The sequence below is a fragment of the Balaenoptera acutorostrata genome, chromosome 4 (assembly GCF_949987535.1).
Source record: "Balaenoptera acutorostrata chromosome 4, mBalAcu1.1, whole genome shotgun sequence".
NCBI classification, from domain to species: Eukaryota; Metazoa; Chordata; class Mammalia; order Artiodactyla; family Balaenopteridae; genus Balaenoptera; species Balaenoptera acutorostrata.
Window position 1 is genome coordinate 24130112 of NC_080067.1, and position 21842 is coordinate 24151953.

Sequence of the window (21842 nt, forward strand, 5' to 3'; positions counted from 1 at the left end):
TTAAATGTGAATGGATTAAATGCTCCAACCAAAAGACACAGGCTCGCTGAATGGATACAAAAACAAGACCCATATATATGCTGTCTACAAGAGACCCACTTCAGACCTAAGGACACATACAGACTGAAAGTGAGGGGATGGAAGAAGATATTCCATGCAAATGGAAATCAAAACAGAGCTGGAGTAGCAATACTCATATCAGATAAAATAGACTTTAACATAAAGAATGTTACAAGAGACAAGGAAGGACACTACATAATGATCCAGGGATCAATCCAAGAAGAAGATATAACAATTATAAATATATATGCACCCAACATAGGAGCACCTGAATACATAAGGCAACTGCTAACAGATATACAAGAGGAAATCGACAGTAACACAATAATAGTGGGGGACTTTAACACGTCACTTACACCAATGGACAGATCATCCAAACAGAAAATTAATATGGAAACGCAAGCTTTAAATGACACAACAGACCGGATAGATTTAATTGATATTTATAGGACATTCCATCCAAAAACAGCAGACTACACTTTCTTCTCAAGTGCGCATGGAACATTCTCCAGGATAGATCACATCTTGGGTCACAAATCAAGCCTCAGTAAATTTAAGAAAATTGAAGTCATATCAAGCATCTTTTTTGACCACAACGCTATGAGATTAGAAATCAGTTACAGGGAAAAAAACCATCAAAAAGAAAAACACATGGAGGCTAAACAATATGTTACTAAATAACCAAGAGATCACTGAAGAAATCAAAGAGGAAATCAAAAAATACCTAGAGACAAATGACAATGAAAACACGACAATCTAAAACCTATGGGATGCAGCAAAAGCAGTTCTAAGAGGGAAGTTTATAGCAATACAATCCTACCTCAAGAAACAACAAACATCTCAAATAAACAATCTAACCTTTCACCTAAAAGAACTAGAGAAAGAAGAACAAACAAAACCCAAAGTTAGTAGAAGGGAAGAAATCATAAAGAACAAAGCAGAAATAAATGAAATAGAAACAAAGACAAGAATAGCAAAGATCAGTAAAACTAAAAGCTGGTTTTTTGAGAAGATAAACAAAATTGATAAACCATTAGCCAGACTCATCAAGAAAAAGAGGGAGAGGACTCAAATCAATAAAATTAGAAATGAAAAAGAAGTTACAACAGACACCACAGAAATACAAAGCATCCTAAGAGACTACTGCAAGCAACTCTATGCCAATAAAATGGACAACCTGAAAGAAATGGACAAATTCTTAGAAAGGTATAACCTTCCAAGACTGAACCAGGAAGAAATAGAAAATATGAACAGACCAATCACAAGTAATGAAATTGAAACTGTGATTAAAAATCTTCCAACAAACAAAAGTCCAGGACCAGATGGCTTCACAGGTGAATTCTATCAAACATTTAGAGAAGCACTAACACCCATCCTTCTCAAACTCTTCCAAAAAATTGCAGAGGAAGGAACACCCCCAAGCTCATTCTCTGAGGCCACCATCACCCTGATACCAAAACCAGACAAAGATACTACAAAAAAAGAAAATTACAGACCAATATCACTGATGAATATAGATGCAAAAATCCTCAACAAAATACTTGCAAACAGAATCCAAGAACACATTAAAAGGATCATACACCATGATCAAGTGGGATTTATCCCAGGGATGCAAGGATTCTTCAGTATACGCAAATCAATCAGTGTGGTACACCATATTAACAAGTTGAAGAAGAAAAACCATATGATCATCTCAATAGATGCAGAGAAAGCTTTTGACAAAATTCAACACCCATTTATGATAAAAACTCTCCAGAAAGTGGGCATAGAGGGAACCTACCTCAACATAATAAAGGCCATATATGACAAACCCACAGCAAACATCATTCTCAATGGTGAAAAACTGAAAGCATTTCCTCTAAAATCAGGAACGAGACAAGGATGTCCACTCTCCCCACTATTATTCAACATAGTTTTGGAAGTCCTAGCCACGGCAGTCAGAGAAGAAAAAGAAATAAAAGGAATACAAATTGGAAAAGAAGAAGTAAAACTGTCACTGTTTGCAGATGACATGATACTATACATAGAGAATCCTAAAGATGCCACCACAAAACTACTAGAGCTAATCAGTGAATTTGGTAAAGTTGCAGGGTACAAAACTAATGCACGGAAATCTCTTGCATTCCTATACACTAATGATGAAAAATCTGAAAGAGAAATTAAGGAAACACTCCCATTTATCATTGCAACAAAAAGAATAAAATACCTAGGAATAAACCTGCCTAAGGAGACAAAAGACCTGTATGCAGAAAACCTTAAGACACTAATGAAAGAAATCAAAGATGACAGAAAGAGATGGAGAGATATACTATGTTCTTGGATTGGAAGAATCAATATTGTGATAAACTATACTACCCAAAGCAATCTACAGATTCAATGCAATCCGTATCAAATTACCAATGGCATTTTTTACAGAATTAGAACAAAAAATCTTAAAATTTGTATGGAGACACAAAAGACCCCGAATAGCCAAAGCAGTCTTGAGGGAAAAAAACGGAGCTGGAGGAATCAGGCTCCCTGATTTCAGACTATACTACAAAGCTACAGTAATCAAGATAATATGGTACTGGCACAAAAACAGAATCATAGATCAATGGAACAGGATAGAAAGCCCAGAGATAAACCCATGCACCTATGGTCAACTAATCTATGACAAAGGAGGCAAGGATATACAATGGAGAAAAGACAGTCTCTTCGATAAGTGGTGCTGGGAGAACTGGACAGCTACATGTAAAAGAATGAAATTAGAACAGTCCCTAATACCATACACAAAAATAAACTCAAAATGGATTAGAGACCTTAATGTAAGACCGGAGACTATAAAACTGTTAGAGGAAAACATAAGAAGAACACTCTTTGACATAGATCACAGCAAGATCTTTTTTGATCCACCTCCTAGAGTAATGGAAATAAAAACAAAAATAAACAAATGGGACCTAATGAAACTTAAAAGTTTTTGCACAGCAAAGGAAACTGCAAACAAGACGAAAAGACAACCCTCAGAATGGGAGAAAATATTTGCAAACGAATCAATGGACAAAGGATTAATCTCCAAAATATATAAACAGCTCATTCAGCTCAATATTAAAAAAACAAACAACCCAATCCAAAAATGGGCAGAAGACCTAAATAGACATTTCTCCAAAGAAGACATACAGATGGCCAAGAAGCACATGAAAAGCTGCTCAACATCACTAATTATTAGAGAAATGAAAATCAAAACTACAATGAGGTATCACCTCATACCAGATAGAACAGGCATCATCAGAAAATCTACAAACAACAAATGCTGGAGAGGGTGTGGAGAAAAGGGAACCCTCTTGCACTATTGGTGGGAATGTAAATTGATACAGCCACCATGGAGAACAGTATGGAGGTTCTTTAAAAAACTAAAAATAGAATTACCATATGACCCAGGAATCCCACTACTGGGCATATACCCTGAGAAAACCATAATTCAAAAAGACACATGCACCCCAATGTTCATTGCAGCACTATTTACAATAGCCAGGGCATGGAAGCAACCTAAATGCCCGTGGTCAGATGAATGGATAAAGAAGATGTGGTACATGTATACAATGGGCTATTACTCAGCCATAAAAAGGAATGAAATTGGGTCATTTGTAGAGACATGGATGGAACTAGATACTGTCATACAGAGTGAGGTAAGTCAGAAAGAGAAAAATATTGTATATTAACGTGTATATGTGGAACCTAGAAAATGGTACAGATGAACCAGTTTGCAGGGCAGATATTGAGACAGATGCAGAAAGCAAACGTATGAACACCAAGGGGGGAAGGTGGTGGGGGTGGGGGGTGGGATGAATTGGGAGATTGTGATTGACATATATACACTAATATGTATAAAATGGATAACTAATAAGAACCTGCTGTATAAAAAAATAAATAAAATAAAATTCAAAAAAAAAAAAGTATTGTCTCCCTTTTATTTACAAGGCAGGTACAGTACTGAAAAATACAGTTTTCTTTAGGATTGTGCAAAAAAGGCTTTCTATTTTAAAACTATGGCCAGAAGTTTCCAGACACTCTCATAAACTTCTGAAATGCCCGTGGAGGCTCTGATGCCTTCTTCCATACTTGGAGAATCACAGTGTTCTAATGTTCTATATTAAGGTAGCACTACTGACCAATTAGCATAAGCTTTTTTTTATTAAACATTTTATTAGTACTGGGCTTATTTTGAGCTATTTATATTTTCTCTCCCTGTCCTTTGGGAACAACCATGTGTTTGTGAACCAACTGGTCATTGATATTCTTATTATGGAATAGAGTTTTACTCCTGGTGAAGTAAAGATCTGAGTGTAGCTAGAGTAAAAAATACTGGTGAATATATGGGAAATATAAAAGATTTTTTCTCATTTTTAAATCTCCTTAAAAGATAAGTGGCTGTTTAAGGAAAAATAGTACCATATAGGGAATTCCCTGGTGGTCCAGTGGTTAGGACTCTGTGCTTCTACTGCAGGAGGCATGGGTTCGATCCCTGGTGGGGAAACTAAGATCTCACAGCACAGCCAAAAAAAAAAAAAAAAAAAAGTACAATATATTACGTTGTTTCTAACTAATTTAAAAATAAAATCTTTGACAGCAGCTCAAAGAATGGATAGGAAGATGGAAGTATATGCTTGCAAGACTCTTACAATACACATGAGATGGGACAATATCCCTTGAAGATTGACTGTGTTAAGTTAAAAGGTGCATATTGTAAATTGTATGACTGTGTTAAGTTAAAAGATGCATATTGTAAATTGTAAAGCAACCACTGAAAAACAACAAAACAAAACCCAAAGAGGTACAGCTAATAAGACAATAAAAGAGATAAAATGGAATCAGAAATATTCAGTCCAGAGAAGTCAGAAAAAAAGGAAAAAAGTAAAGTCATTGTCCCTGAAACAAGATCAGATCTGTTCTGTGGGCTGGCTGCTTTTACTCCCTCCTCCCAGAGCTGTGCGTGAGAAGATGGCCTATATTTCTTTTTATTCAAAGGATTGGTAGCCTTTTTTGAAGAACTCAACTTTCTTTGTATTGGAAGTCTTTTGCCAATACTCAAGATGTCTCTCATTTCCCCCTCCGCCCACCTTGCTACTCTCCTGTTTTACAGCCCCAGGTTTATAAGGTACCTATCTCTGTCCCTTCTCTTTGGCACTCCAGGTGGAAAATCGTCAGTGTTTTCACTTTGTCCCTAACTTCTGTACTTGCCAATCCAAGATGTTGCATAATAAAGATAAAGTGGGATGCATTGATCTTTTATTTTTCTGTGATGTCTCAGCATACCTTACCCTTTTCTCTTTCCCCTGAATTCAGAGACATGAAAAATGCTGTAATTGGAAACAACAAGCAGAAAGCCAACCTCATTGTTCTAGGAGCTGTTCCAAGGTAAGTTTGCTGTCATCCCCTTTTCTGCTATTCATACTAAGTTTTGAATGTATTTCTCATTCTCAACCATAAGACCTATCTTTTTTCTGTATTGTCTGTTCTCTTATTTTTTTTTTTAATAAATGCTTTGAAGTATATGAAGCATCTCTTTAAAAAAAATTAAGGTACCAGGGAATGGAATATGAAACAGATGTATTAATACTTTTTAGAGGTTCAGGAAGATCATTGACCCTGCAATAAAAGGATGTGTTGTGTAGATAAGCAGTGTACACCAGCCTGAATCTTCCCTGTCTCCTTTGCGCTCTGGCAGTTTTTGTATGATTGGATAATTATTTATTAGGATTCTCAAAACCTTTTTTGAATTTAAAAAAAATTTTTGGTTTTTTAACCCTGCTTTTCTTTTTTAATTTCTAATTTTTTCAAATTTGCTGGTTTTTAAGTTAACATAGAAAGTTTGATTTCTTCTGATGAAGCTAATAAGCTTCCTTTTGGTAGACAGTGACAGTTGTATAACTTCCTCTTTGCCTTTGCTACCCAGAACTAAGTTTTATGTGCGATTGCTGTAAGTTTTTCATTCAGAATTTTTTAATGTTTTGGTTTTTTCTCTTTCTTCTTTTCTATCTTTTAATATAGGATTAATGGTTTTATTGTTTTTATTATGATTGACCTTTGGTCACTCTAAAGCTGTCAGCAGCCTTTCTTAGGGAATTAGTGCTCAGTATATATAAATATGCTTTAGGGGGCATGAAGGTTCTACATTAGAACATAAAGGAGATGGTCATGAGTGATGGATGATTAGAATTGGGGGAGTATTTATTTGGCAGGCTGGCCTGGAGTAGAAATAGGATCTTCTGATCTCCCAAATAGGAGGACTGGAGAAAGAAGAGAGCTTCCCTTGCTTGAAGAGCAGCACAAGGACTCTGAATATTCCCTCCAGGCTAGATCTCTGTGATCTCTGAACTGCAGTATTGGGGATTCAAGGTCCTTAAGATCCGGCAGCACTTGGCTTTGGGAGTCTTCATATCCTGGAGTGGCAGATAACGTGGACTGTGGTGCTGCTGTTTCCACAGAGATCACTTGTGGACAACTTTCAGATTCACAGTTCTGATAAACTAAGATTATATGATAGTTCTGTTGCTCAAAATGAAGAAAATCTCTTTAGATCCACCCCCACTCGATATTCCATTATTAAATTAACAGCTTATATAAAAATATGACCATTTCCTAGCCCTCTATAAGCTCACCAACCATATTTTCAGTGTGTGGGATGTATTGGTAGCCTTTTTCTGTAACACCACTTTTAGCTAATGTTTACTTTTAAGTTTTTTTGTCTCTTCTGTTTATCAAGTTCTTTCTTTTTAGATTATTGTACTTGCTTCAGCAAGAAACCTCAAGCACAGAGTTGAAAACTGAATGTGCAGTGGTATTGGGAAGTCTTGCTATGGGTACTGAAAACAATGTTAAGTCTCTACTCGATTGCCATATTATCCCTGCCTTACTGCAAGGTATGTAAAGAAGTCATTTTTATACAAGTAAAAATTAGAATCAGTTTGCAGAGTTTTAAATATGAGTTGAAAGGATGAGTCTCAAATCTGTTTTTTATTAATAGGACTACTGTCCCCAGACCTGAAGTTCATTGAAGCTTGCCTCCGATGCCTGCGCACCATCTTCACCAGTCCCGTTACTCCAGAGGAACTACTGTATACAGTGAGTTTTAGGTGTTTTTGAATCATCAGTTACATTTTACTAACAGCATACTTCTAATTTATTGGGTTGGCCAAAAAGTGCCTTCAGTTTTTAAGTAAAAATGAAAGACACATTTTTCATTTTCACCAAGAACTTTATTGAACAACGTATTCACCCTTTTGTTCCACTACCTTCTGCCATTTTTCAGGCAGCTTCATAATTCCATCTTCCCAAAACTTTTTATCTTTTTGAGCAAAGAACTGTTCCAGGTGCCTTTTACAGTCTTCCAGGGAATTGAAATTTTTTCCATTAAGAGAATTTTGTAAAGACCTAAATAAATGGAAATCCGAAGGTGCAATGTCTGGTGAATACGGCCGATGAATCAGAGCTTCCCAGCCAAGCTGTAACAGTTTTTGCCTGGTCATCAGAGAAACACGCGGTCTTGCATTATCGTGATGGAAAATTAATGCGTTTTCTGTTGACTAATTCTGGACGCTTTTCATCGAGTGCTGCTTTCAGTTGATCTAACTGTGAGCAGTACTTGTTGGAATTAATTGTGTGGTTTTCCGGAAGGAGCTCATAGTAGAGGACTCCCTTCCAATCCCACCATATGGACAACATCACCTTCTTTGGATGAAGACCGGCCTTTGGTGTGGTCGGTGGTGGTTCATTTCGCTTGCCCCACGATCTCTTCCATTGCACATTATTGCACAGTATCCACTTTTCATCGCCCACCACGATTTGTTTTAAAAATGGAACTTTTTCATTATGTTTCAGTAGAGAATCGCATGTGGAAATACGGTCAAGAAGGTTTTTTATCCTTAACTTATGTGGAACCCAAACATCAAAGCAGTGAACATAACCAAGCTGGTGCAAATGATTTTCAGCGCTTGATTTGGATATTTTGAGTATGTCGGCTACCTCCCACGTGGTATAACGTTTATTATTCTCATCCAATGTCTCGATTCGATCACTTTCAACTGTTCTACCCGACCATGGAGCATCGTCCAGCGAGAAATCTCCAGCACGAATTTTGCAAACCACTTTTGACACGTTCAATCAGTCACGGCACCTTCTCCGTACACCGCACAAATCTTTTTTTGCGTTTCAGTTGCATTTTTACCTTTCTTGAAATAATAAAACATAATATGCCAAAAATGTTGCTTTTTTTTCTTTCGTCTTCAATATTAAAATGGCTACACAAAAATTCACCAATTTTGATAATGTCTTTTTTTAAATGCACACTGATATGACAGCTGTCACATACAATCTAACAAAATTGTTTTGAATAGAGTTAAAGACGGCGAAGTGCTACTAGAGCCATCTTAACGGAAAAAACCGAACGAACCTTTTGGCCAACCCATGCTTAGCATCTCAAAACTGATCTTAACTGTGATAACTGTGTTGTAGAAAAGTCTCAAGAAGTGTTTGAAGTCTTGCTAATTTGCAAATATCAAACGTTCTAGGCTTTGTAAAGAAGTGAAAGATCGTCTCAGATCTTGAGGAATTTGTAAGCTGGTTTTTTTTTTTGGTTTTTGTAAAAAGACCCTTCTTAATTTCCTAATAGGTACAAATTAAGGAAGTATATTTAATGCACTCACTATATATAGGTTAAGTCCAGTAGAGTAGGCATTGTAGAGAAGGTAGAATTCGACCTGGTCTTGAATAATGGATAAGATTTCAAGAAGTGGAGAGAAAAGAAGCTGTTCTAGGAAACATCTGTGTAAGAGAGAATATGCAGGACAGTGGACAGAATAGTCTAATGCAGGAAGGGAATCCGTGTTCATTTCGGCTGGAGAGGTGAACCAGAAGCAGCTTGTTAGAGGCTTACTTACCAGGCTAGAATCAGAATACGCGTGAGAGAATCTAAAGATCTTTAGAGTCATTCAGTGGTTTTCAAAAACTTCAGGGATTATTAGGGGGTGTTTCTGTTTTGTTTTTTTTTTCCTTTTTTTAAAATTTATTTATTTATTTATTTATGGCTGTGTTGGGTCTTCGTTTCCGTGCAAGGGCCCTCTCCAGCTGTGGCAAGCGGGGGCCACCCTTCACTGCGGCGCGTGGGCCTCTCACCATCGCAGCCTCCCCTGTTGCGGAGCACAGGCTCCAGACGCGCAGGCTCAGCAATCGTGGCTCACGGGCCCAGCCGCTCCGCGGCATGTGGGATCCTCCCAGACCAGGGCTCGAACCCGTGTCCCCTGCATTGGCAGGCAGACTCCCAACCACTGCACCACCAGGGAAGCCCTAGGGGGTGTTTTTATCTGTTGATTACTTGGGACTTTCTTAATAAAAATTATCCAGACTAGTATTTTTCAAACTCTTATCCACAGTCCACAATAAGAATGATATTTTCCACTGCCATACTGTGTGTGTGTGGCGGAAAGGGGAGGGGGCGAGGGGTGGTGGAACATCCTGAGATAGTCTTCACAAAACAGTTCCATAAATCTGGTGCCTTCTGATTTCTGTTCTATCCTTTTTCATTTAAAAAAAATGCTGGTTGTGATTCTCTGAGCTGACACACAGAATGTCAGAGTTTCAAAGTGGACACATATGAATCAGAGATCTTGTCCAGAATCATGTTTTACAAGTATTTCAAGAATATAAGCAGTCAAGAGGCACAGGCAAAGCAGGCAGGGAGAGGGAACATGCCACGTGCCTCCATGGTTTGTTTTTCCTACATTAGGCCCTTGCTCCTCTGGCTTGTAATGATGCATAAGGTCTGTGAGGTTTGTGGGTCACCTCACACAGCAGGCAGGCTCTAAATTATGAAACATCTCAATTTTATACCTCAGGGATTTGTGCAGCATTCTTCAGGGAGCCATGCCTCATAAATCCAAAGACTGTTTACTACACTGGTTCTCAAACTTGAGCATGCACCAGAATTACCTGGAGAGCTCATTAAACACAGAATCCTGGACCCTACCTACAGAGTTTCTGATTTCAGCGAGTGTGGGGTAGGGCCTGAGAATATGCATTTCTAACAAGTTTTCCAGTAACTTGAGATGCTACTGGTCCACGGACCACTCTTTGAGAACCAGTGGTTTACTGTAAGCACTTCTAAAATGGGGACATCCTCCTCAAAGCTTTCCACATAGAAGGGCTCTCCATCTGTTTTCCTGAAGGTCCAGTTGTCATGTTTACAAAGAAATTAAACCAATCACCCATCTTCTTTACCCTATAAGTTTCTCCCCAACCTCCAGCCCAGTAATGGGGGAGAAACTGATCCTGGTCAACTGATTTAGCTCCTTCCTCCTCTCTCTCTAAACTGATTTCGTGGCCCACTAACGGATCGTGGTGCATAATTTGGAGAACACTAGTCTACACAAACTTAACTTCTTTACATAAGAAAAATTAAGACACAGGGACATTAACGTGACTTTCACAGAGAGAATACCTAAATTGTGAAACAATTTTATCCCTCAGAGACAGTGGAGAATCCATGAAAAGTGTTCGGTGGGACAATGACGGAGAGTAGTATTTAGGTGTAACTAACTGACATCTGTGAGTTGGATTGTGTAGAGGCCAGCTACCACGGCAACTGAGGCACTGAACTAAAGACAGCACAGTCCTGTTGAAGAGGGCAGGATGTCTAGTTTGCAATCCTGTTTATCAGATGGGTGACTTTGGGGAAATTATGTAACTGTTCTTTGCCTTGTTTATTCAACCATAAACTGCAGATATAGAACACAGTTGGCAGAAAGGATGCAGGTGTGAAGAAATGGGATAGGGGCTGTTGTCACAGGAAAACGGAGGGATGAGAGAGCAATGGAGGAAAGGAATGAGGTGGAAGTAGTTTTAGGAGCCTAATAGAGGCTCTTCCTCTCAAGTGCTTCTTCTCTCTCAGCTGTTACCTACTTCCCTATCATCTGTCAATGGAAACACTGTCGTCGTTATTCCTGCCACCCCAACCCCGCATCTGTAAAATAGATGCGTACTTTACATTCTCATCTCTTCCCTTTTTTAAATGAATTTAGTAGCTGACTTTCTTTGAAATTTTCTGAGTGTTGTTTATTTTTTTTGTCCACGCCACGCCGCTTGCGGGATCTTAGTTCCCCGACCTGGGATCAAACCTGGGCCTATGGCAGTGAAAGCGCTGAGTCCTAACCCCTGGACCACCAGGGAATTCCCTCATTTTGTTTTTAAACTGCTTATGACAACACAGGGTTATACTAACAAGCAAGGGGAAAAGATTCTACTTGTAGGCATCAACAACCTTCTGTTTTCCTACTTAGCTTTTATGTATCTTGAGCATTCTTTTCTTTCTGAGGGAAACCCCAAATCTTGTTTATCCCAACAGTGGTATTCTGGTATTCTTTTAAGTTTCCTTCCTTGCCCTCTGTTGTCTTTTGTCAAAGGGTGGTCTGTGGACCAGCAACATCAGGTATCAGTTGGGAGCTTGTTAGAATGGAGAATCTTAAGTCCTACTCCAAACCTAGAGCATCAGAATCTGTATCTACAGAATGTCCCCTGGGAACATACACGCAATGCACATTCATATTTGAGAATTATTGCTACAGGACTTGTGACAGCATTGACTAGGGGGCTTGAGCTAAGTCTCCTTTTCCATCTGTGCTTCAAGCCAAATATTATTTCAACGTTTAATTCTTTTTGCACTCAAGAAAGAGGAGATTTTTGGAGAGCCCTGCAGCAGGTTGGGTGGATTCTTCTGTCTTGTCCTATACCATCATGTATGTTGTGAAGTGTCAGTAGTAGGCAGAGAGTGGGCTATAAGTGAGAAGTTGCTATGATATAAATTGTGAAGACTGAAATTAGCTAACTACAGTTGTTATGAGTGTTAACCTGTTGCTGATACTTACCAGAACATCTCAGAGATCAAAATTGCCAACTTTTATTTTAATACAGTAATTCCTCCTTATAAGCAATACATTATTACATACCTTATTAATATGTCACATTTTGGTTTCAGAATAGGTTTATGTCAAGTCTTATTGAAATGATTTTGTTTTATTGTGGAGATGTAGGCTGTTTATGGGAGAGAAATTGAGAATTTCCTGTTCTTGTATTTTGTTGTCAAGGATGAACATTGAAGCCCCTTTCCTTGTCCTTTGCCTAGACAGTTTTGATTGCCGTGTTGCTTTTGTGTTGTGTTCCTTAAAGAGACTTGATTTACTGTCATTAAGATAAGAGGCTTACATATGTATCTGCTCGTGGAAATCATTTGTTAGAGATACTCACTGTGTTTGAGTTTCTTGTTGCTGTGCTCTTCTTCCCTTTGACTCCAGGATGCCACAGTGATACCGCATCTCATGGCGCTGCTTAGCAGGTCCCGCTATACCCAGGAGTACATCTGTCAGATCTTCTCACACTGCTGTAAAGTAAGAACCAGAACAAATGTTCTCTATAATATAAAATCTTGCATGTCCTCAGGAGATGTGCCTTCTGTGTGTATCCTCCTGTAGCTAATCTATACACATATAAGCAGATGTATGTATGTATTTTCCCCTCTTTTTTTTTTTTTTTGACACAAATGGTAGCATACCATACATACTGTTCTGCACCTTGCATTTCTCACTTAACATCTTGAAGGATATTCCATATCAGTACATAAGGAGTTTCCTCATTCTTTTTTTCTTAAACAGTTGAAGAGTATTTTATTGTATAGATGTCAATAATTTATTCAACCAGTCCTGTATTGTTGGGCATTTAGCTTGTTTCCAATCTTATTTCACAGCAGTGATGCAGCAAATACCCTGTATGTAAGACATTTTATAAGAAACAGAATTGCTGAGTCAAAGAGTGTGTGCATGTGTAATTTTACCACATGTTGTCTTATATGGAGGTTATACAATTTTATACTCCTACCAGCAGTATATGCTCATGACTGTTTTCCCACACCTTCAGTTTCCACATCGTTGGAAATTGTTTTAAGTGACCTCTTATAAGGAGAACTAAGAGAGATTCTTCTCTCCTCTTTGTTGAGAGGAATTTCAGTTATTAAAAGAGCCTGAACCTAAACTGAAGAGTGCTCTGCAGTGCTATTTATTTTGCTTCATAGTTTACATATTGAGTGTACTCTTTTGATAACCATAATTTGCTAACTTTTAACCAAGTCATTGTTTATCTTCTGATAAGTTTTTCAGGACAGCATTACTTACCTACTTATCACTTATAATGCAAATATGAAATGAGGAGTTTGGGGAACTATAGGAAAGAGGGAAAGGTGAACAACTGCATACTAAACTAAGAAGATCACAGATCTATGCTATTTTAGGACAGTTTCCCAAATGTAAATTAAATCAGTTGCTTTCAGAAAAAGTAACTATAGATTATAACTAACTACAGATTATAACTTAAAACCCCTCCCAAATCCTAGCTGTCATAGCCTATTCTATTCTATATAAGACATTTAGAATTTAAGATTTTTGTCAAGTCTCTGAAGTTTCTCTTCCTGGATTGCTTTGTGAGCATGTAAGCCAACTCACAGGACCAGGGATGTCAATTCCTGAATCTCTTGAGGTGGGCAAAGAAAAGCTTTGAGAAAACAATTTCCAACATTAAATGATGTCTTATAGCCAACCCTGGTAGATAGGTGGAGAAGGATACTCCAGAACTATATGCCTCATTACAAATCTTTCAGCATCTAGATGCAAGTGCTTGAGAGCACGTCATCTACTAGTCATAATCACAGTAATCCCAAAAGGACACTGAAAATTGGACCTGGAGGTATAACTACTACATGTCAAATTATGAGAAGTTTGAATAATCCTATTCCTGAAGTTACCCAAATAGTTTTTAGAATTGCTCTTCAGAAACTTCTCAGTGCTTTTAGGCTTGCTCATCTGAAACTTCTCAATGCTGTTTTAGCTGAAATCATAGATAACGGAATACTGTTAAATCACTAGTTCTTTTGCTGGAGAGAAACTTATGCTGAACAAGAATTTACAGGCACCCTCATGCCACTAACAGAACTGAAGAAAATTAAAAACCTGAACTCAGCTTTCTTTTAGCCTGATAATTAGCATTTGCCATGATAATTAGATGACCCAATTTAAGTAGTCTGAGATATAACTAGACCTCAGAAAACATTATAGCATGTATAAACCCAGTGACAATAGTAATAGTCTAAAATACAGTATTAATTTCCCTACTGATACACTAACAACATGTATCTTTGAAAACAACTGGTCTGATGATCTCTGTATTGTCATTAATTATAAAAACCTTTTATTTTCATTTTGTTTATGAAAACAATAAATAAAATTCATAGTAGCATTTTAAGACTCATTTACAAATTTTCATATACTAGTATCAATATTAAATAAATTTACATACTTTGGGCAGGGGAGACAGAAAAAGAGATTTCTAAAGCATTTGTGTTATAAGCTAATCATAGTTATATTTTTGAAATTCTGTCCCTGATTTATTAAGGAGCAAAAAAAGGCTAGTAATAATATTAATTGGAATTCTAACTTCTACATTGTTGCCACTTAAGCAGTGACTCAGATTTCGAGACCTATCTTTTGGGGTTTAGGATCATGAGGGCTTATGTGCTTCCCACCCTGAGAGGCTGTTTCACTAACTCCAGGTTCATGCAGGTTGATTTGGAGAGACTAAAGAGAAACTTGATAATGGAATAATAGTTCCTCCTCTTTAGTTGGTTCAGTCACTAATTCCTTCCTTGCAGTTGTTTTTACACAATCCTATCTATGACCATAGAGAGGAGGAAGAGCTTCTTTTGTAACAAATATTTGCTGCAATTTGGGCAAAGAATGTGAGGGATTAAAAAGTACAATATCCTGTAAGTGGTGGGAAACAGTTACATACAGAGAATTGCACTGTGCTTCACCATCATTTATAAATATAACTCCAAGACTGGAAACCATCTGAATGTCTAACTGTAGGATACTAGTTAAAGTATGGGACATTTGTACAATGGATTAAGGCCAAAAAAGAAATGAGAAAGCTCTTTATGTACTGATATGTGTGATCACTGAGATATATTATAAAGGAAATAAAAGGTTTAGAGCCATGCATATATATACTTATATATGTATGTATAGTATATATATAGTATTTATATGTAGTATTTTATATATTATATATATATAAATATATAGTATTATCCTACCATTTGTGTTAAAATAGGGGGAAGGAATATACTTGTGTATTGTTCTTTGTCTTGAAGAATATAAAATAATCTATTAGTATTAGGTCACCTCAAATCAGGAGAATGGATTGGCTGAAGACAGTGGAAGAACAGTGAGGTACAAGGGGGTAGAGGCAGCCCCCTGCCTACTTAGCTGTTCTGCTAAACATTGCCTGTATATAAATCAGGGTGTTAAAATTTATAAGGAAGGCAAAAAAACCTTAGTCAAGGCTAACTGAGGCTTATCTTCATAACTTATTCTAGTTACCTACTTGTGGTAGAAAAAATGAGTCAGATTCTGAGGAGACCCTTTTCCTTGGCTCCCCCTTTGTAGTCTCCACCACTACCCTTATAATGAATAAGCCAGAGACTCCTATGTTTCAAATGAGTCAATTAATAGTGAGACATTAGAAAGTACCAAAAATATGTGATGGGGGTTTGCTTGAGTTAACTGTGGAATATTATATAGTGATTAAAAATAAGGGGCTTCCCTGGTGGCACAGTGGTTGAGAATCTACCTGCCAATGCAGGGGACATGGGTTCGAGCCCTGGCCTGGGAGGATCCCACGTGCTGTGGAGCGACTAGGCCCGTGAGCCACAATTGCTGAGCCTGCGCGTCTGGAGCCTGTGCTCCGCAACAAGAGAGGCCGCAATAGTGAGAGGCCCGCGCACCGCGATGAAGAGTGGCCCGCGCTTGCCGCAACTAGAGAAAGCCCTCGCACAGAAACGAAGACTCAACACAGCCATAAATAAATAAATAAATAAATAAATAAATAAATAAATTTTAAAAATTAGAAGTTAGAAAATGTATAGAATCAATTATACTTCAATTTTTAAGATGTATGTAAATTAAGAGAGAAATTGCTGAAGTGTTTTTTTTTTTAAGGGCTCTTTTTAAAAATGTTTGTTTGTTTATTTATTTAGGCTGCACCAGGTCTTAGTTGCGGCAGGCGGGATCTTTAGTTGTGGCATGAGGACTTCTTAATTGCTGCATGTGAACTCTTAGTTTTGGCATGCACGTGGGATCTAGTTCCCTGACTAGGGATCGAACCCGGGCCCCCTGCATTGGGAGCGCAGTCTTACCCACGGGACCACCAGGGAAGTCCCTAAAGGGCTCTTAATAGTATGTAAAATGTTTAGGGGATTGTTGCCTATAAAATAGAGTATGGCTCTTTTATTATTCAGAAGTATGAATGCTAATCTTCCCACTTCAAATGATGGATATTTTGGTCCAAGGAAGAATGAGCATCTGCAAGACAGTTGTAACTTGGCTAAATAGTGAGTTGGAGAAGTTGGTTTGAGAGCTTTTCTTCTAGACTAGGAACTGGTTTCCTCTGGTGAACCCAAATAGGTAACCTACCTTTCAGTGCTACACTTTTCTCTCCTAAATTATGATAAACATGAAATACCATCCTTGCCTTGGCTTTAATTGACTTTTCATTATTTGAGTGAATGGGTGGGACATAAAAGAAGTGAATTAAGTACTGGCAATTTCAAAGCCTTGCATTAATCTTTAGCTTGTGCCATTTTGAAGATCTTAAGTAAATTGATTAGTAGAAAACAGAGTTGGTAAAAAATAAAATACCTGAATTTTCCTATTACTTCACTTTCTTACTCTAAGAAGTGATAATTTTAAGAGAAATGAGAGAGAAAGAGAACTAAAACATGTTTACTTCTCAGTTATGCAGTGCTGTGTTTCCTACCATCCACTGCTCCAACCTCCCAGATGTGTTGAGGTAGCTTAGGATCTGGTCCAGTTTCTCTTGTAATTAATTAGTTTTATTGTTCCCCTGGCTAGGTCATCAGCCTTAAGTTGTAAGAATGACTACACTGTCTCCTGTGGGCATAGGGTAAGGGTGTGCACATGAAATGCAGAATTTGGAGTGCTTTTGTTGCTGTAATGGTGTGAGGGCCTATGCCAGGATAGCTTCTGTGCCCCCTTCCTTATTTGGGGAGGTAAGGAGGCAGCGGTTCTATGGAACTGAGATGAGAGGTAAGATGTAACAGCCCTTTGCAGGACTGAAAACAGTGTCTATCCTGCTTTTTGGGAATGGGTTTATACAGGAGAAGGGTAACTAAAAATTCTACATTGTAGTGAATGTGGTTTTCTCCATTTAAGTAAATGTTTTATTGGAATGAATCATTACTCTTCTTAATGTATTATTATATTCTCTTTTCTTACAGGGTCCAGATCATCAAACAATTTTATTTAATCATGGTGCAGTTCAGAATATTGCTCACCTACTAACCTCAGTATCTTACAAAGTAAGATGTTAAAAATTATGGCCAGACTTTTATACTTCATTTTGGGTTTCTAGAGTCTTGGTCTGGAAAGAAGCACACATATTTTGTTGTTTCTTTGGTAGATATTGTGATCAAGAATAGTATTTTATCAGTAAAATGTTATGGGGCATTGTTTTACCTATAGAGAGAGTGCACTTAAAAAAAAATCTACCTTGTCTTTCCTTTTTATTTTTTTTTCTTCAGGATATGATTGTGGTATGAGTTCCTATTGATTTTTACCTGTGATCATTAGTAATCTCTTCTGGTATGGTGTCAGTGCCAAAGTTGCATGTGAGGTCATGCCTTGAAGTATGTAGGAGCAATGGCTTGCTATAACAGGAAAGACCTTGGATTTCCTGTTTGAAACCTTTATTTAGCCACACTGACTCAAACTTACAGCATATACCCACATATACATCAACATTTAAAATGTGTTCTGTTTTGTATTTTGAGTTAAAAAGTCAAGGGTTTTCAGTTGTGTTAATTAAATTTCTTTACTATCTTTTATATATAGGTAAGCAGTGTCATGATATACTATCAGGCATTTAGTTAAAACTTTGGTCATTTCATTATTGTCCAACTGGTAAGTTGTAGCAAATATTGGGACACTGTCTTTATTGTGTCACATTAGAACTAAATATGCTAGGAATTTCCTGTAAAGCAGAGAAGCTGTCATTTTTGTCGTCTATCCATTTGCACTGATCCTAGTCTGCTCTTTTTGTCCTTAGCTTTTTTACAGGTCTGGCCTGCTAGTATGTACATTTTCCCTACCTCAGACATCCAAAGTTAGATCTTGGTGAAGATCTCACAAGAATAGGAATGGGGAATGGAACCAGCTTGAAACTAGCCAGAGGCAAGGGAAGGACATATATACTGAGAGCTGCTTCCTCTGCTCTGTACCATGTGTAGGCTGAGACCAGTCAGCACTTGTATGTCAAGAAACAGTTGCTGGGGTGGCGATTTACTGTTCTTGTTCTTCTCCATCCTCTAGCTTCATTAACTCCCCCAGTTCTTCATTTCTTTCTTTTCTTTTCCACACTAGACTTCCTTATCTACTGTGGCAAGTTACAGGTTGTAGAAGGAAAAAGGTTTTGGTAACATTACTCTTGCCAAGGTTTGCTCCACTGCCAGTGTGTCATGAACATATTCTAGGTTCCACCTGTAGGCATGTGCTTGTGCTGCAGAGCATTGCCCAAGTGAGGGACAGAGCTTCTTCACACCTCAGCTACCTATCCTGCCAATCTCAGGCTCCACAGAAGAACATCATATATAGACTCAGGCTTGGAAGTGAGGATTAGGTCATCTGGTGAAAGCTGAACAGAAAGAATGAAAAATAGCAGCTCTCATAGGAGCTCCTGCAAATTATAAAATATGTTGTATGTGGTCAAGAGTTTGAGCCCTTGGTGTCATCCCAGACCAGTTACCTAGTTTTGAGGTATAGTAACATAATTCATAAGTATTTCTAAAGTTAAATTAGTTTAGTCCTTTTCGAACTTTTATCATAACTTTCTTTCCTCTCGTGTTCTCCTCCCCCACTCCCCATCTCCATCCCATACACGACTACAAGAGTACTCTTTTTTTTTTTTTGGTCTTCTCTTCAGTTCTCTGGTTTGTAATTTGGGAAGAAGAAATGTTCCACTTGAAAGGCAATTAGTAATTGTTATTAAGTTCCCTTTGCCTTACCAGCATTGTATTTTTTACAGCGTTCTTTTAAATTTGAATAGGGATTTATCTAGTTCCATTTTAGTTGATACTTCCTCTCTGTTTTTTCTTATTTCAAAATTAATTTTAACTTACTGTACTCTTCAGATATACAGGTCTTATTTTTATTCCCTTGACTCCTTCCTTTAGTATTTTAGGCAGATTTAAATAGATATTTCTTCAGAAGAGTTTAGATTCTGAGACATTAAAATTTATATTTGCAAAATTAAAATAAATGCTTTGTTTGTTCGTTTATTTTTACAGGTTCGAATGCAGGCACTGAAATGCTTCTCAGTTTTAGCTTTTGAAAACCCCCAGGTATCGATGACCCTGGTAAATGGTAGGCTGGAACTTTCAGTGGCACCTACACAATTTAATTTATGAACTTTGTAGATTTAAAGAATTCCTTAATCCTTGTTGTTTGTTTTATTTCTAGTTTTGGTTGATGGAGAATTGTTACCACAAATTTTTGTGAAGATGTTACAGAGGGATAAGCCCATTGAAATGCAGCTCACATCAGCAAAATGGTAAAGGTCAAGACAATGTGGGAAGAAAGACAGTGCTTTATCAATTTAGAGTATTTTTGGACAGCCTAATGAGCTCACTTTCAATCCCCATCTTGTTTTGGGATTTTGAAATTTGAAAGTCATGGGATTATCTCATATCTTCTTAAATAGATGTGAGTTTTATACTCAGTTTACTACTAGTAGCATGCAGAACAAGAACTCTCTTATAACATCTAAGACTACCTACAGAAAATTACTTCATTACATTCCCTTCTCCTTGTATTTCAGTTGAAATAACACAGAATTAGATCAGATTTAACCAACACATATTATGCTAAGTATCATGTCAGGAAAACATAAAGATACAGAAATAGAGAGAATTAGTTTAAGTTGATAACCAAGGCATGATTTCAGAGAATGTGACTTCCTCATCTTTGGAAAAACAAAACAAAGATTCCTCGTAGAGATGTGACCATTTATAAGATAGTTATGTAATGTTCTTATTAGCACAGTTCCTGGCTCATGTAAGCATTCAGTACATGTTAATTCTGTAATTATCAATACATTACCAGATAGGTTTAACACCTGTTATGTAGGGTTCTGTGCTAAGTGAATGGTTTAGTTTCAGTATTTAAGAAGCTGTGGTTCTCTAATATTTTGGCCAGAACGAGGAATTTTCAGTGAATCACTCCTGCATCATGAATTGTTTTCTGTTTGTTTATATGATTTGTATTTTTTGTTTGTCTGCTTTTTTGTCTTCAAAACTGAGCATTTGCCTTTTTGTTAGTAAGGTAATACTCTCATGGAACTGGTTTCAAAAAACAATGTAGTAACAAATCTTAAGATAATGATAACAGCTATAAAGAATTCATCTCCTACAGTATAAGGACGGAGTTTTACTGACTTGTTTATAACTTTCCCTAGAAGCCAGAACATGGGGTATTTTAGGTTTTCTCCCTCCAGCTTATTAACAAAGGAATGTAATTCAAAAAGGAAATCCATTAATTTAAGTTTCTTAATTGCTTAATGTTCAGTACTTGCTTAGAGAGTAGAAAGTAATTGTATTCTTATTCACGGCCAGATATAATTGTGAAGGTAAATTGTTTTTCAGTAGAGCCAAATCACTAATTAATTCTCAAAGACACTACTGGTAACCTCTGACTAGTTAGTTAATATCTTAGGGATAGCTATAAGTGTTACAAGTTAAATGCTTCTTCTGTGATACTTCTACCACTGCTATTGGAGTTGAAATATCCCAACTTCATTTAAATTTAGATACTTTGTTAACTTTATATTTTATTTTAAATTTTTTTCCTTTTTATTATGGAAAATTTCAAACAAAAGTACAGAGAAAAGTATAGAGAACTCCAGTGTGCCCAGCACCTTGCTTTATCGTTTACCCATTCATTCGGCCATTTATTTTTAAAACAATTTTGTACGTATTTTAAAAAACTTCTGGCTTACTGTCTGCCTATATCGGATAGTTTTCTTTGACTATTTAATTAACAGAATCTCAGATAAGGGAGTGTCAAAACCTTCTCCCTCAAGATAAGTAAGAGTAGTTGTCTTTTTTTTCCCCATAATATCTTAAAGGCAAGTAGGTCGTCGTCGTTTTTTTTAAAGCTTTAAAACACAAGCAAAAACTTACTTTCTGCCATCTTATTCCAGTTTAACTTACATGTGTAGAGCTGGAGCAATTCGGACAGATGACAACTGTATTGTATTAAAGGTGAGCGAATTAATTCTTTCTAAAAACATGTGAAAATTATCCAGTCATATAAGTGTTGAATATAAATATTTGTATTCCTATTTCTTTTTACACATTTATCACTATGGTATGTGTGCACAGCATGAAATAATATTAAAACACCATGCTTTTCAGTGGGATGACATGCAGTTTTAAAAAATTGGTTTTAGATATGTTTTGAAAGTCAAAGTAAATCTTTCCTTGTCAAACCTTTTTCACTTTTATGGTAATTAGAAGGATATAAAAATTATAAAAATGTGTAAAATTCAGGTTAAATAGAAAATACATTTTAGTCCTTGGTTTTCATTAAGTTTGCAACACAGTTTTGTAGGCAAGCAGTTCACTAACTCTATAAAGACTT

At 37.1% G+C, this 21842-nt stretch overlaps 1 protein-coding gene across 3 annotated transcripts in view; it reads left to right on the forward strand.

Annotated features, from left to right (window-relative positions):
• Window positions 1-21842, forward strand: part of ARMC8 (armadillo repeat containing 8) — a 102099-nt gene that overhangs the window by 30497 nt on the left and 49760 nt on the right. For all 3 annotated transcript variants that reach the window (XM_007170337.3, XM_007170338.3, XM_057545325.1), the window contains 8 exons: window positions 5383-5454; window positions 6817-6959; window positions 7064-7161; window positions 12381-12473; window positions 17429-17509; window positions 19493-19568; window positions 19665-19755; window positions 21403-21463. In XM_007170337.3, the coding sequence (XP_007170399.2) occupies window positions 5383-5454; window positions 6817-6959; window positions 7064-7161; window positions 12381-12473; window positions 17429-17509; window positions 19493-19568; window positions 19665-19755; window positions 21403-21463 (715 nt within the window). The remainder of the gene's footprint in view (window positions 1-5382; window positions 5455-6816; window positions 6960-7063; window positions 7162-12380; window positions 12474-17428; window positions 17510-19492; window positions 19569-19664; window positions 19756-21402; window positions 21464-21842) is intronic.